A 16,194-nucleotide genomic window follows, 5' to 3' on the forward strand; every position below is an offset into this window, starting at 1 on the left:
ACAGCATTCCGCCCGGTCACATTATACTGACAATGGATGAACCAGTTGTTGCCATTCTCCTAAATGCTGAACGTAAAGCAGGAAATAACAACTACCATTTTAAGGACTTTGTTTTGTCAAGATCTAAGGAATCACTTTGTTAAACATTTAGTATGTCGACGATGACAGCCAATAGAAGGCAATGTTTTCACTGCTCCATATGGCGAGTTCCTCAAGTTGGGACCCAAACAAAGTAATGTTTAAAAGAACAGTCGTATTATTCGTTTGTGTCTATGACGGGAGCATCACGTACATGATACTATTTTTGTATACTTGACACGGTGTGGTTGTTTTGAGGAGCTCCCATCCTGCTTGTTTCTTCAATGTAAAAATTCCATACAATGTTTAACACGTCGTACTATAGTTTGTAGTGCGTTATAAGTCATATATGAAGCTTCTGTACAGGTCTTGATTGTATTAGACATGCCTTAAGTATAGTATCTATTGACATATATTTGATGGTTTTGTTCTAAATACAATCGATTCGATTTCACGGTGATTTGTTAACACACTAACTGAGAAATCTTACAGTGATCACTTTTGAATAACTGTATAAACAAAAATAAAACACAAGTTGGTAAGCACATAAAGCATATTTATTTCGTTTTATTTTAAATTATAAAACATTTATTGTAATAAATACTGCAATTTTCATGCATACTTTTTTAATTTGTTACTGTTTAAATACCATGCAATTTATGCATCGCATGTCTGCCCCTCTTAATCTAACTTGTAACAAAAGAATCAGAATACAACTACGTATGAAAGCAGAGAATGTACACATCTGTCATTAAACTTTATCAAACTATTATTATATCATAAAACACATTTCTCTTACTTCCATGAAATAAAATACGTCTTCTTTACACTGGTGTGTGAAGGAAGCCATTTCCAGATCAATTTAATATTAATAACATTACTGAAAATTAATGAAAATGGATTTCGTACTTTCACATGTATCAGAAAGAATATATGGAGATTTTTAAAATCTAGCATACTACTTTTTCTAAAGCTTGCTGCAGGTCTCTAATCAAATCATCAGGGTCCTCCAATCCAACACTAGTGTAAAAAGAAAGCAACAAAGTGGATATAACTTCTAATGTCCCTGCAAATTCACATTCAGATATGATTAGATTGCATTTTTAAATATTCTAATAATCTGAAATACCTCATCGTTCACGAATTTCTTTTTCTATTTTCCGAGTATTTCCTGTAGCGAATGTTGGATACAAATAATATTGTTAAATTATGTTTACAAAGAAAGATCCGTTTAGCCATTACTGAACAGTGGTCTTGAATATACTAAAAAGAGACCTAGGGTGAACAGAAATATGTTACGAATGATAAATACTACAAATGAATGTATACTTTCCGAAAAAGACGTTTTAGATATTTTCTAAAACTCTCGAGTTAGTGAATGCAATAAAGTTTCAATTAAAATGTTGAATAGAGAAACAAAAGGATGTTGAGCAGAATTATATCTCTCACGTTCTAGCCGGGAAAGATCAGCTTGTCACCTTTTAGGGGGAGATAGTCTTGTGCCGATTAGCACGTGTTCAATTGTGACGTCATTCAAATGTGTCACCGGCAATTATGACGTCATCAAAAGTGAATGACGATATTCATACCCCACATGCTTTTTATTTATTTTTTATTTTTGCAAACATGGCAGACTACTGTCGGTGGAGTTGTGACTTAAATACAAGTGTGGGAGAAATATAATCATCCCCTACCTTGAGGGTTAGACAACTAAAAAACATCACCCCTCGGGTAGGACATTTCTCTGTCACACCCTCAAGGTAGGGGAAGACTCTAGTATTTAAAGCAAGACGAACACTACATTTTGCCCTTTATGATGTACACACAAAACATTTGGATAAATATCAGATTTTCTGAAAGACTTGATTTGTGGTGATGATTTTCTTTATGTTAAAGTAATCTTTTCGATACTTAGGTATTGCCTTGTATATTCAGCTAGCGGAATCATTACGCCAAAATATTTTTTAACATAAAGTCACTTTTGAACTTATTAACGGGGAAAAGATCAGTTGGATTGTAGTAAAACAAACATCCATAGGAGTAGATAAAAATCCAATCAATATTGAAACAAACTTTGAATGTGTACATACAACTCTACTAACTGAAGGGTGACAGATGGTGTCAAAATATAGTATATATCTTACCTTAATCTCACAAGTCCGTCAGATATCCCACCACTTCGTCTATCTTCGTCATTCATCAACATTGGCCCGTGTGTCATAGTGCCCGGATGTTCTATGAGACTCTCCACGCCCCCAAGTGACACTGCCAGAATGATGACGTGGAGTCCCTGTGGATACAACACTTATTGCAGTTTCAGAAATAATTTTAACGAGTTCATGTGATTTTTTGCACACATCATGTCATAATGGTGTGGCATTACGTTGTTTTTTATAAGTAGGGAATATAAAAATGATAGTTCTTAGGTGACATAACAGTAAAGTAAGAATAAACCATAATGTCCAATGTTTCTGGAAGATATTAGTTCTCTCCTCGAACAATACAAACCTTCAATGAAAGAATATGCTTTCGAATTCATGCGAAAAATCAAATATGTCTTTCACGGAATATGAATATTTTATAACATTTGCAGTGCGATATAAATTGACGTTTTTATTTCAATGTTTGCGTTGCATGTTCACTATGTATGAATCTACCAGATAAAAATAGCTGTCAAAGAAACGTGACGGTTTGAAAACCGTTTCAAATAATAAAAAGCATAGCTTAACATCAATTGCTCAAAAAATATTAAATTAGTTGGATTATTGGTTTTTCCTCATATTTTAATCGACAATTCAACGTACAGTTGTTTGAACGATGTTTATTGATTTGCATGCTGGCATAATTGCCATGGGTTACATATCTTAGATATTTAAATTTGCGCGCATTTCGGAGAATAGCCCGTAATATTTGTCCTATATGTCCATGAAGATTGTATTAGGGCGAGTAATTCGTGCGATTTGGTATTGACCAATGAGGTTGGAGCATGTGTGTGGGGTAGGATACGGGTGATTATTATTGTGTCATTCTAGCTTCAGACGTAGACGGAACGTAGAAGTTTAAAAATTTAAATTGAATTTAAATGTATTCCATATGGAATGTTAGTTATATGAATACATTGAGAATGACTGACGTTCCATCGGGCGAGTAGTTACCTGCATATATCATGGTTGTTGTTTGTTTAATACGAGATTTAGTATATAGAGGACACCATGATGCACGTTGCGTGGATGTAGTTTTGGAGGCATCTAAGGGACTGGTAATTAAAAAATTAAAAGAAGATATTCTTTTAAAGTAATGACTCTTATAAAACTTAAGAAGGGATTAGTAATTGGATTCCCACCTCTACTAGGGTTCTGCCTCCTTCCAATCCACCTTTGACCTCAAACGACATCATTCCCCCAAACATCTTCATTTGTTGCTTGGCCACGGCGTGCTGGGGATGTGACGGTAGACCAGGGTACATGACCCACTCGATCTGTAACGAAGCCGATCATATAGGGACCATTTGATTCTTTTCGTTTACAGTAAAAGTTGGACAGAGGTAGCACTTCTAGTAGTGTGACATTTCTGTAATACCGTCTGCTGAATAGTCCGTTCATATGCACAAGCATCTGGTGTAAATTGCAGCTTTTGATCTGTAATTGATCTCACGTGATGTTAAATGGAAGTGTCCATCAAAATTCGACCCTTTGCGATTCAATGGTTTACTCTGTTATGATTTCGTTTCTTAGTTTGGTTTAAAATTGATTTATATCTTTCTTATTTATACACTGAATAACAATGTAGCAAATTCCACTAGCGAAGTTTATAAGGCGGATACATGAACTTATACAAGCTCGTCATTTTGTAAAGCGATACTCGTTTAATGTGTACACCATTATATCGATTCTACTATTAACACTGAAACATCTATTGACCCATACGGGCTAATCAGTGAAATGTTCTCACTGATTGGTACTAGTTGACCACTAAAACTCGCCATAGAAATTGCTGATTCATGCCAGTCTTTGTGATCTTTTTCTAATGATTAACAATGCTTCTTGACCAGCTGTAAAATAATTACTAACATCAGATTTATCGCATTCCTAAAGCACGTTTGACTGCGACATTTCCTAGCTCTTGTGACATTATATCCCCACGTTAAGTCTGCGTTTATACCGAATGTAGTTGATTATCAGATAGAAAGGGGCATCACAGTAAAAGTGGTACCATCTCCTGGCATTTCAGTTAATATCATGACTCTTTCCAATGATATTTTTATCGATGAAACTACCATATTTCTGTAAAATATGCGGTAAAACAACAATAAAATGGAAGCAGAATACTAGAAGTATAACACACGAAGAAAATATCTGAGCTCGAACGAATACGAAGAAATAACAAAAGGAACTGAGACAATACCAAAAACAAGCCACCACGAACCCTACAAAAACCAGAAGTTAAGTCATTCAGATGCACCATTTCGTGCACTACATGTTGTACCCGTTATCATGTATCCTGTCACTACAAGAAAGTCATTCTATCACTGGTCATTGACACATATATATAGAAAATGTTTATACGTAAGCAAGCTTTAAAGTGGCAGAACGATGTTTGGTTGTAAAATCCACAACAATGGAGGCTGCTTTGTTAAGACCAATCAAACTTATTGACAATGAAAGTGATGTCGTCGCTTTTGCCATAAAAATGATGTGCCAATAGGACTATTACCTGTATTAGTGGAATGGTTGGTTGGTTCTCCTTTTTAAAATCAGGCGGATTTCACTCGATAATTGGCGGAATTAATAAGCTATTTGAATGGTTATCACAAGATGTTTTCAAAACAAAATGATTAAATAATTGGTTATGAGAAATGCTTACCCTATCTGAGCACCTGCACGATTTGGCCTCAGACAATTTTTCGAGTTAATATTCAGTCTTGCCTTTTATCTTTCTTTTCGTTTTGTTTTTGACATTTATCCCATATTGCAGTCTCAAAAAACTAAAGCGTTATGATAATATTTCGCAATGGTTTTTTACTAACTGCAGGAAACAAAATAGGCGGCTTTGGACTGACCTTAGGATGTTTCTCCAGGAACTCCGCCACCTTTTGTCCGTTAGAGCTGTGACGTTCCATTCGTATTGGCAGTGTTTTGATGCCCCGTAGCAATAAACTGGCATCATGCGGAGACTAGAGAGGAGAGAATGGGATGAGGTTTATTGGGATCAGGGAAGGTCAAGAGAAACAAACCGCCATACAGGAATAGTCGAACTCATTACTTAGTAAACAGTACCTCGAATACAACATTCATCTCGAAGTGGTGTATTGGTTACACTTCATTCCTGTAATGTTTTCATCAATTGTACGGCCGGAAGTCTAACAGGAGAGCTCATGAAAATATCAGTATCACTTTTGAAGTCTTGGTAGGATTAAAATGTCTCCTTATGTATGAAGATATAGTAACCAAGAAAAGGCATGTCTGGTATCGAACGAAACAGATATACACTAGAAACAGTGCCAAATGAATTTACATGAAAATGGTGTAACGAAAGTTTCTATTAGGGCATAAGTTACCGATGACATTTTTCTGTTTCATTCCATCCCATATGACAACGCATACGTTTAGTAGCAATCTGGCTTATGGTTCCAGTTCCTTTTTAGTCACCCCTGAGGGAACGCCAGAGGGGACTATTAATTTTGGTTTCAGTCCCAGATTTTGACCTGTTTGTTGGGCTGTTAAGTGTCTTGCTTCTGTCGGAATATACCAAGCACTAATTACGACCTCTCGGATAACTCAGATATCGATTTCCTTTTAAAAAAGGAATAGCATAAAACCTAAAGGCGTTCCAAATTTCCCACGGGAATTACATATAACCTAAAGATGTTCCTAGTATGAATCAGGCACCGTTGAGGTTCCCGAAGAGGTAAACTGTCTTATCATAAATTGCTATTGACTGATTTAGATATTTTATGTCTGACCAACGACAACCGTTAATATTTGCGTATAGGCCTAGTGCGCACTTTTTTAAGGGGAAAATGAAGTGTCAAGAAAGGCTCAAGAGCAATCCTTGGTCCTTGGTCGCGACCATTTCTCTTAAATTTTTCGAGGATTTTCGGAAATGTTTTGACATTTGCTCGCAGCAATAAAACTGCTCAATTTCGTTGAATAATCCCTGATTGCATTGCCAATTTAACAATACGAAAAATTGCAAGTTTAAGTCATATAATACTATAGAATCGGATAAATAAACTCGAGTAAAGAAGGCTCAACATTGCAGGACGTTACGTAATAACGTATCGGGAAACATAACGAAGAATTGCATCGCATTTATCACTGTGGTTAAAATGTCGTTCTTGGGTAAATTCATGCTGACATGGGTAAAGTGGCGAAGTTAGCAAGTTTGTGTACCGCAAAGAGTCAACGTCACGTGATACTATTAACCGGCAGGAATTTACAAGGTGACTGGCATCCATGCGAATTGACCCGATAATGATAAAAGTTTGAGTTTGGAAATTAAAAATCAAGGGCTTCAAAACAGCTAAAAACATTCCGATCTTTTCTTTTCGAATAGAATTGTTGAAATTACAATTGTTTGGTGTTCTGCATGTCTCGCGAATTCGTCTGTTGGCGGTCCTCGTTGGAATGACTGCCTTTAGCGTACACTTTCTGTCGATATCGATGACCGATTCAGTCGAATTTGCAGACGATCAGAAAACCACTTGGAAAAGTGTATTTCATAACAAAAAAAAATAGTTGAAGATTTATCCGTATATAAGATTGAATCTTTTCTGAAACTTATTGTTGTGAAAACAACATAATTATATTCCAATTAACGTTACCTGTTCTGCCCATGCCAGGTGAACGTGTCAGCGCGCAGATCTCAGTCAACGCTAACGTTATATTTGCGACATGCTTTCTTATTAATTTCATGTGTTGGCATGGCTAACTGAATAGCATGTATTTATTTACACCTGGTAATTGTTTATCATTTTGATTGACAGGTGGAAATATATCCGTTGTACCTTGCTCAATGATTTATCGGAAAATGATCATACAGAATGATGGGGTGACCCCGTATTCGAGGTGTCAGTCAACAATAACGTTATATTTGCGACTTGCTTTCTTATTAAGTTCATGTGTTGGCATGGCTACCTGAACAGCATGTATGTATTTACACCTGGTAATTGTTTACCATTTTGATTGACAGGTGGAAATATATCCGTTGTAGCTTGGTCAATGATTTATCGGAAAATGATCAATTCTGACATATTTCTAGTTTTAACTTGGGTTTTAACCTTCAATCATATACAACAGCAACTTGTGCTTATCATGTTTGATTAAACGAAGAAAATTCACGTATGTGCCTATTGAACTAAAACTGCAACTCGACCCAATAGTATTACTTATTACCTTCATAAACAATTTGTTCCTATATTGCTGCTTTGAAATACGACCGGGAATACGAAATGTACTAGTTTATAGCTGTAGACATATCTACTGTCAAATTAATGTAGGTTTCTTAAGAATATCTACAATTTTGAAATTGCATAATATGCTCCGCAAACACCGAGAAATATATTCTAAATTCTTTCCGTGTATATGCGCCATTGTTTGGAACCCTTATTCTGTCTACTAAAAAGTAAATTATTATTATAAATATGCATTATCATTTCGGCTTCTTCAAAATATCAGGTTATTTTAATTAAAGTCTCACTTCTTTCTATTTTTTAACCATCGATGAGTCCATTCCACTTCAAAGGAGGATCAAAATGAATGACATTGCACCATACAACTGGTTTGTCGTTCAGGGACAAATATAAAAAACGTTATATTCGAAGCAAGGCCGGTTTCCCCGTATGCACATTCAAAACCCATTTGTATCACTCCTAATCAATTTGGCGGAGTAAGAGATAATAAAATGGGTTGAAAAATTTACGAGAATCGGCCATGCATGACAACATATTCACACTCACCAGACTACTTCCGAAAGTGGTTTGGTAGCGTATTGCTTCTTGCCACAGATGCTTCGTTCTGAATGTTAAACTTCCCGCGGTTAAATCGCTGTGGCCGCCTAAATATTTTGTGCTGTGATGAAAAAAGATAATTTAAATAACATAAGTAGTTCCTTCCACAACGTTTTATCCCATACGTATTTTCGCGCAATTCTTCAAAGAATTATAAATTGTGTAGACGGAAATTTAATGCGTATTGCTATATGTACGCACAGTTTGTGAAAACTAAGCATGTATACAAATAATTGTCAATCACAAAAGTTGATCAGGAAATCACAGAAAATCGTTACTTTATGAGGCCTTGTTAGTTTATACATGAGTTGTTTAGTCTAATCATTGTATGAAGTCACCTAGCTCTAGATAGCTAAAAGACTAAAATATATCCTACCAGCTCTGCATACATATATCGATTCCATGTTGTATCGGACTCTGGAGATACGGACCGGCAAACGTGCTGTCGACCAACGTGATGACGTTTTCGAGTGACCTACCCAGCTTGCCAAATTCCGCAAGGTCCAAGATGGCCATAGTGGGGTTACAGGGTGTCTCTCCATACAACATCTGGTAAAGTAATTACAAAACAGGATTGGTCATATTTCATTACTGCATCTATCAACCATTTTATATTGTAAGGATCCTCGTAGGAGATGATTTTAGTGCAGACAACTATTCTTCTTGACGCGTTGATAACAGCAACGATTGCACCCTATACAAACCCTATGAAGACGGATGATTGGACAGACAACGATAAGAGAAATAATTGTTTGGTTTTGTTGGTGCTTTACGGCCATTTAAGGACGAGCCAGGATTTGGTGGAGGGTACGTAGTCAAACGCCTTAAGCAATCGGTCCCCATGGCTCCAGACATGATGTCCCTGCAGGTAGGGCGTCATAATTGTACCTGCTGCTCCTATTGCTTGATCATAAGAGGCGACTAAATTTGGGGTCTTATCTTATCTCTTCTTTCTAAAAAACTTCCTTCTTCCTAATGCCTCCCTTGACAATGCCTCACTTTTGGTCTTTAGTTGAGCATTCTCCCCTATGAGGAAGGCTTTGGGTTCTGTCCCCTGGCCGAGACATACCAGAGTCTGTAAAAGTGGTAGTTTCTACGCCTTGCTTAACGCTCAGCAATTTTGGAATGGGACGACTGGTTCGCCCGTTGTCAGTATAATGTGACCGGGTGGGGTGTCCTGCTGGGTGTATTCGGCAGCATGTTTCAGTGAGGTAGCACTATAAAGTCGGCATCAGTTCCGCGCTATCACAAGGAGACAAGCACGCACATATTGCAGCCTCCCAAAACACACGCGCGTACACTACACGCATGCAACCTGCACACAGGAGAGGCCATCCTTAAATGGCCATATCTGTTGATAGGACGTTAAACAAAACAAAACCAAACCAAACCAATCCAGAAATGAATATACTGAGTGGTAAATATCGGTAAAGTATTCTTTCATCGCATCTCGCTTCTGTCATTCATCATTAGGGTGAAGGTGGATCTAGATTAAACAGATTATGGGATATTTCTTGCTCACTGCAGTTACAACTGATTATTTTTAAGGTGTTCTTATTGATGAGATCAATTAATGTGAAAGTTAGATAATAATGCTTAATCTAACAAAGGTTGACGGAAAAATGAAATGACGATAAATGATAAGTGTCAAGATGTCATGGAATTTTCGTCGAAACTTCTGCCTTACCCTCGTGTTTGATTTGACGTGTTTCCGGTACTCATCTACGTCACATCCTGCTTGTACAAAAGTCACCTCGATATTGAACTTTGGAAATATATTCTTGACTATGTCAAAGATACCACTGTAGCACGGATTGTTAATCACCTGTAAACACAAATCATAGTTATATATTTTAACAGATCGATAAATAACATTGATGTTTGCTTATCCGTTTAGGTAAACGCGAGCCCTTACTTCAATCGCCTATGCATGCTTAGAGATGTTCGGGAAGTCATAGGTAGTTTTGCAAAGAGAAACACCGGAAATTAGAAGTAGGTGTGTCAAAAGAGACATTAGAGTAAAACAGTTGGTCTGCCAGGAGGAACAATGGAAGTAAATGATAGGTGTACCAAGTGAACAAGCGAAAATTCACAATACATATGTCGCGATCGACACCGAAATTAAGTTTTAGGTATTTCAGGAGAGGATTTGGAAGTAAGCAGACTGTGTGCCCAGAGAGACACGGAAAATAAATGTATGGCAAGCATGCAATAGGTTTACCAAAAAAAAGTATGACAAGTAACTGGTGTTTTTTTGATCCAATCAGCTAATGACATGGCATATAATCCTAAAATTAGTTGTCTGTAATAGGCACACATTACCCACTTCGTTCGATCATGTTTTGGGGTGAAGTGCTTTAATTTGCACTATGCATGTAATGGGATATTGCTTCCCATAATTGTGACGTTATAAGAGAGACGCTAGCGATCCATTGTCGTTTGTTATCGGCCAGTTGTCCTGCTGGTGTAGAGGCTTAAAATGATATTTTTTTTAGAATATATCGGTTCGCCAATGTTCTTCAAACGGCCATATCAACGTAGAGTATATCATTTTATTCGTAAATATAATCTAGTACAGGTCTGTATTATGTAAAAATGTCTAGTAATATTAGGCTTAGTTTAAAGAATAACTAAATTAAGTCTGGCGAAACTTGAAAATTACACTTCAGAAGAGTATGTCTAGTACATACGATATGGTCCCCCGACTTGAGGAATCCGAACAAAGCCGTTGTTGTACTGGCCATGCCCGTGTTGAACACCAGAGTTCCCTCCCCTTTCTCGAGGTTGTTGAGCACGCTTTGCACATTGTCGGACGTGAAGTTGTTCAGGCGGGAATATATGTAGCCACCCTGTAAAGAGATGAACGCAACGCACAAACAGGTGATTGAACCTTAAGATTTGGTAATAGAAACAATGAATTACATTGCATTATACAGCTGTTTTGTCACTATGTTAAATTCGAAAATCAACAAATATAAGATATGTTTACCATTTACAATTTGATTTTTAAAAGATCGAATTAAGAAACTAGGTCCATAATCAATTGTACAACATTAATAAATCATGCGTCATTAATTAAGGTTTGACTTACCCTGCACTCATTCAAAATAGCTATATGTCATGTCATTTTATCTCAGCGATAGAAAATCTCTTATATCGTTCCAAGAGCAACTCTTACCTTTTCTAGTATTTCTAGGTAGTCGTCCACACTCTTGAGTTTGTAGGTGGAGGAGTGATAGATGGGAGGAACCAGTGGCTCTGTTTGCGGGCCTTCTTCGAACACGTACCGCGCTGATGTAGCCACCGTGTCAACACTGACGTCATTAAGGGCCAGACCACCAACTCCTTTGTCGAATGAAGACTTTGGTGGATCCCATTTCCGACTGAACAAACAAACACGATTATATGTGTCCCGTTGATCTGTATAGAGTAGTTAGCAACGGTCAACTGTCACTCGGAATTGAATGTGAATACACAGTTTATTCTTGTTTTTAAATAATTATGAATGTGACATAAGGGTGAGGACCATTCAATCGCTGATGAAGGTCTAAGCTGGAAAACTTGGATCAAGAGTGACTGTTGTTATTTATAATACCATTTATTTGGCGTGACATTATTAATCCTGTGGCGTTTCATTGGAGACCGCAATTACCTTAAAAACACTTAGATATGTTTTATTAGCATCATGGTAATGTTATCTTGTTCATACTTTACTTGTTAGTTTCCCTCTTTGCCTAAACGCTACTTACTTTTATCAGATCTGATCAGGATATATTGCTACATTTAATCATACACGGTCAACCTTCTTGGGTTTTGTTACCGCTTCACTGTCCTAACTTTTCATAGAGCTTGACATGACTGGGCAACCATACAAAGCCAGACAAAAACTAGGTCATAATGTCATAAACGGCGCTGGGTCCCTAAGGAGATGCATAGTGTTTAAGCAAGCGAATGATCGTTATTTTTTTCTTTTTCTTATTTTCATATACAATATGCATAACATGCATGTGACGATGGTAAGTGATGGCTTTTATACCTACCTCATGATACGATCGCGTCTAGACGAGGAGACGTAGGGTGGTTCTCCTGTGGACAGGTGTGAGCAGAGTACGGAGACTCGACTGGGACATGGACGTCGTTATCTCTTCCTAAATCATTGTGCTCCATTATACAATCCTAAATGTCACTCTTGTGACAGGCGGTTCGTATGTGTATTGATGTTTCGACAAAGTAAAGTACATATTGAAAGATTATACTAGATACCTTATACTTATTTATCACATACCTGTCGAATCTTGTTAAAGTAATACGAGCAATTTTTAGACCATGAAATACAACGTTCTATATTGCACATGCAACTAACTGTTGGAAAACCATCTTCTAACAGGACTGTATACAAATAACAGGGATTGTACATATATATACATGTATATATGTAGTCCGTGTACTTGTAGACCATACAATTATCTATAATATTATACAATGTATATTTGCAAATCGGGATTGTAAGGCAAATACAAATCCCTGATTCACCCAAACAACGCGTGTCATATAATAGTTCTGCCGTCACTACAATTTATTAGGAGTGTATCGTTTATTTCTGTATTGACAAAGTAAGCTAGTGGTAATCTACTGGGTTACGCCATATTCCACGCGTGCTAGGGTGGTTTATAGACATGTCCTCATCAGGGTTCTCGTTTATCAGTTTGTATCAGTACGTATGTACAAATATTAGATACACTGTGTCTGTCATAAACTGATGACTAGGCGAAGAGCTTCGACACGTCAGGTATGTCAGCACTTTTTCTGGTATGTAAAGGGTTGTATGGGAAGCATATACACAGCCTATCCTGCGTAGGTGTTGATCTTTGCCTCTAAACGTCTATTATTAGTAATTAAAAACCATCTCCACTCATTATTTTTATTGTGTATCTAAGACGGATATTACACCTTGTTGCAGTGTCGAAGATAGCAACTTTGGGTCATCTGTTCTGTTGGTTTTATTTGTAAACGTCCGTGAAATGTTTACCATGTCTTATGTTAAACATTGATAATATACTATATATTCATCTGGATGAGTCCATAATGGTCTACAGTGGTGAAAGGGTTAAATAGCAAATTTAAAGGACACTATACACCCATACACATAAAGAGCACATCATTTATTTATTATTTCAATTATGCCTGTCTTGTATCTGACTGGTAGTAGTAGAATCTAAAAAAGAACCTTGAATGAAAGAACATAATCTAAACATATGCCGTTCATATTGTTTAAACTACCATTCAACGAACATACATCATAATTTCTTCCCATACAAGAAAGTGCGTCGGCCTGTTCAATGGTATTCAAAGGAGACAATTTTATAATATGAAGTGAAATCTGTTTAGATGTATAACATCCGAATGTTTAAGCTCTATGTTCGCACTTTAAATAACTGTACTTAGTTAGTACTATGGGACATGTTATGTTCAGGACACGACAAAGGTCACGATGATATATACTAAGAATGAAATCCTGTGAATGAGTTTATGATTTACAATATATTTGTTGAGTCTGATTGCAAGATGTTTGACATTTCCATAGGAAAATTTATACTGCTCTCCCTCCCTGCCAACTTGTTTCAGTTTTCACACGAGGCTGAATTTATTATTGAGCTTATCAAAACACCGAGTGTAAAACCAATTTTAATTCGATAAATATCGACAATGTATTGTTTCTGAATTATTTATTGACAACGTAGATCGTATGTACCCAGTGACCATTAAGGACAGTACTTTCCCTTGTTAATAGTTAAATCCTTGCTTCCCTTCCTAAGGCGTTTACATGTCGAAGTTGATTAAACGGCTGACGGACAAACTCACTAAAAAGGGTTGCCAGAGATACATGCTGATGAAGACTTCAGACAAGCTTTTAAGTAGCCATCACGATCTAGTTAAAAAAAATATTTAAACCCATCGGTGTGATTTCTGGTTCCGTTGCCACTACATCGGTCATCATTTTTAAGATGTGACATTACTTTGTTTAACCTATATTTACATAGCGACAATTGTTGATGAGGAAAAAGACGCTTACCCTTACGGAACTCATTCTCGTATTCTTCTTGTAATTCTTATGGGCTCCATGTTAATCGTTCCTTTGCTCAAGTTCTGCCTAGGTTTTTTTCGAACTGTGTTTTTATTCACACTATGGTATTCTATTTTGACCTGATTGGAATACATCCGCCTTAATATCTGTACTTTAAATCGTCAATGTTAAAACCACACATTTCTAAGAAATCATCTGAACTGTTAGGTACGTTAAAGGAAAGTGTATAACATTATTACAAGTTGTTTATTTGATTTACATATTAGACAGTATATAATGATATAAAAATAAAAAGGATTTAACTGCAGCCGCCTTATATCCTTATCTTATAGATAACAAAATCTTTAGTTTAGATCTTGTTAATAGAGCTTTGCATTAATCACAACTCTCTGATTCTTGATATAGATTATCAGGCTCAGAATGTAACCCATCTTCGCTAGCCAAATGTTTGCTTCGTATACATTCCATTTACCCTTGGCGTATATAGCCGTGTTTTCATAATTCCCTCCACTGCCACCTAGCGGATATACCGAGTTATCGCTCTTCCCCCACAAACCTTTTAAACAATCATAATGACCGTTACATATACACGTGTATGTCGAGGCGGAGCATAAATGGCAGCGCAATATGGAAACAATCCAAAGGCAGCACACATATTTTCCCAGGTCATCATTTACATGTGGCACGTAGTCAAGGATCTTTATCTGGTTTCCATCTATGTCAGAGCAAAAAGTTTTGTATTCCCAGGGAATCAAAGATCATCCAATAATATTTTGTGAAGTCTATCTAAGTAAATCTATAAAAACTCTAGCTTTGACCTTTAGCTTACTAGTGTGATAGCAATGTCTTGTTCCTGTATAAGTCTCATGTATAAATAAGATTGTCTAGATATGAATGACTAATTTTGCTTACCGTAACATTGTCAGATTCTCCAGATTAGGTACCAGGTTTGACATTTCTTTTTTCTGACAACTTAAATCCATATCAACAGAAGCAGATTGGTCGGTTGTACTTTGCTTAACGACGTCCCATTAACAGCTAAGTTCATTTAAGGACGTGTCTCCATGTGTGTTGTGTAAGCGTGCAGGTTTGTACATGTATGTGTGCTGGAGACATGATCTATTGATGTACTTGTCTCCTTCCGATAGCGCGGATCTGATGCCGACTTTATAGTGATACCACACTGAAATACCTGCTGAACGTTAGCAGGGAATAACAAGTACCATTTTAAGGACTTTGGTATGTCCCGGACTTGGGACAGAATGCATTGCCTACCCCACTTTGGCGAACGCTCAACACTAAGGGCAAAAGTGAGGTACTCTAGTAGGCTTGTACTGAGTGAAATAGTAAACATGAACAGAGAGCCTGTAAGTATAACGACACATCCATCCACAAATGGTGTGTTGTTTATAGGTTTGTTATTGGATAACTTTATCAACAGAAAAATTAATCTGAAAAATTCTCTCTGTTTGCTTACCGTAAATGCATTTTGTCAGATATTGATTGTAATATCATTCTACAGTAATGATATGTATCTATGGCGCTGCCACGCTTGGTTAATGTCAATTTGTCAAAAAAAGTTATGCATTGACAGTTTTCATGAAAACTTCAGCCCCTTGCATACATATGCAGAGACCTCCACAAAATAGATTAGCCCCGGGCGCGAAGCTATGATCCCCGAGTTGAATCTTGTCAGCGTCAACATCGAAATCCACAGTAACATAGATATACCATAGCGTCAATATCGAAACCCACAGTAAAATAGATATACCATAGCGTCAACATCGAAATCCACAGTAACATAGATATACCATAGCGTCAATATGGAAATCCACAGTAAAATAGATATACCATAGCGTCAATATCGAAACCCACAGTAAAATAGATATACCATAGCGTCAATATCGAAATCCACAGTAACATAGATATACCATAGCGTCAATATCGAAATACATAGTAAAATAGATATACCATAGCGTCAATATCGAAACCCACAGTAAAATAGATATACCATAGCGTCAAT

The 16,194-nt window shown here is 36.8% G+C and overlaps 1 protein-coding gene across 1 annotated transcript; it reads right to left on the reverse strand.

Moving 5' to 3' along the window:
* Positions 1-630: 630 nt before the first annotated feature.
* On the reverse strand, positions 631-12,366 carry LOC110446252 (L-methionine gamma-lyase-like). The gene is made up of 10 exons (XM_021491297.1): positions 12,127-12,366; positions 11,265-11,469; positions 10,777-10,935; positions 9,774-9,911; positions 8,463-8,635; positions 8,036-8,147; positions 5,138-5,251; positions 3,422-3,556; positions 2,223-2,368; positions 631-1,098 (listed from the first exon to the last, which is right to left on the reverse strand). Exons 1-10 carry the CDS (start codon positions 12,129-12,131, stop codon positions 1,029-1,031), a joined length of 1,257 nt encoding a protein of 418 aa, XP_021346972.1. The 5' UTR covers positions 12,132-12,366; the 3' UTR covers positions 631-1,028.
* Between the last annotated feature and the right edge of the window lie 3,828 nt (positions 12,367-16,194).

The sequence above is a fragment of the Mizuhopecten yessoensis genome, unplaced genomic scaffold (genome assembly GCF_002113885.1).
Source record: "Mizuhopecten yessoensis strain PY_sf001 unplaced genomic scaffold, ASM211388v2 scaffold2671, whole genome shotgun sequence".
NCBI classification, from domain to species: domain Eukaryota; kingdom Metazoa; phylum Mollusca; class Bivalvia; order Pectinida; family Pectinidae; genus Mizuhopecten; species Mizuhopecten yessoensis.

What these genes read in the sequence shown, in the direction of transcription:
- LOC110446252 (XM_021491297.1), bottom strand. An exon ending in TCAAGTCGGGGGACCATATC is followed by an intron (nt 9,912 to 10,776) that starts GTATGTACTAGA and finishes TTGTGTTTACAG; the next exon opens with GTGATTAACAATCCGTGCTA. An exon ending in GAGGCAGAACCCTAGTAGAG is followed by an intron (nt 2,369 to 3,421) that starts GTGGGAATCCAA and finishes TTGTATCCACAG; the next exon opens with GGACTCCACGTCATCATTCT.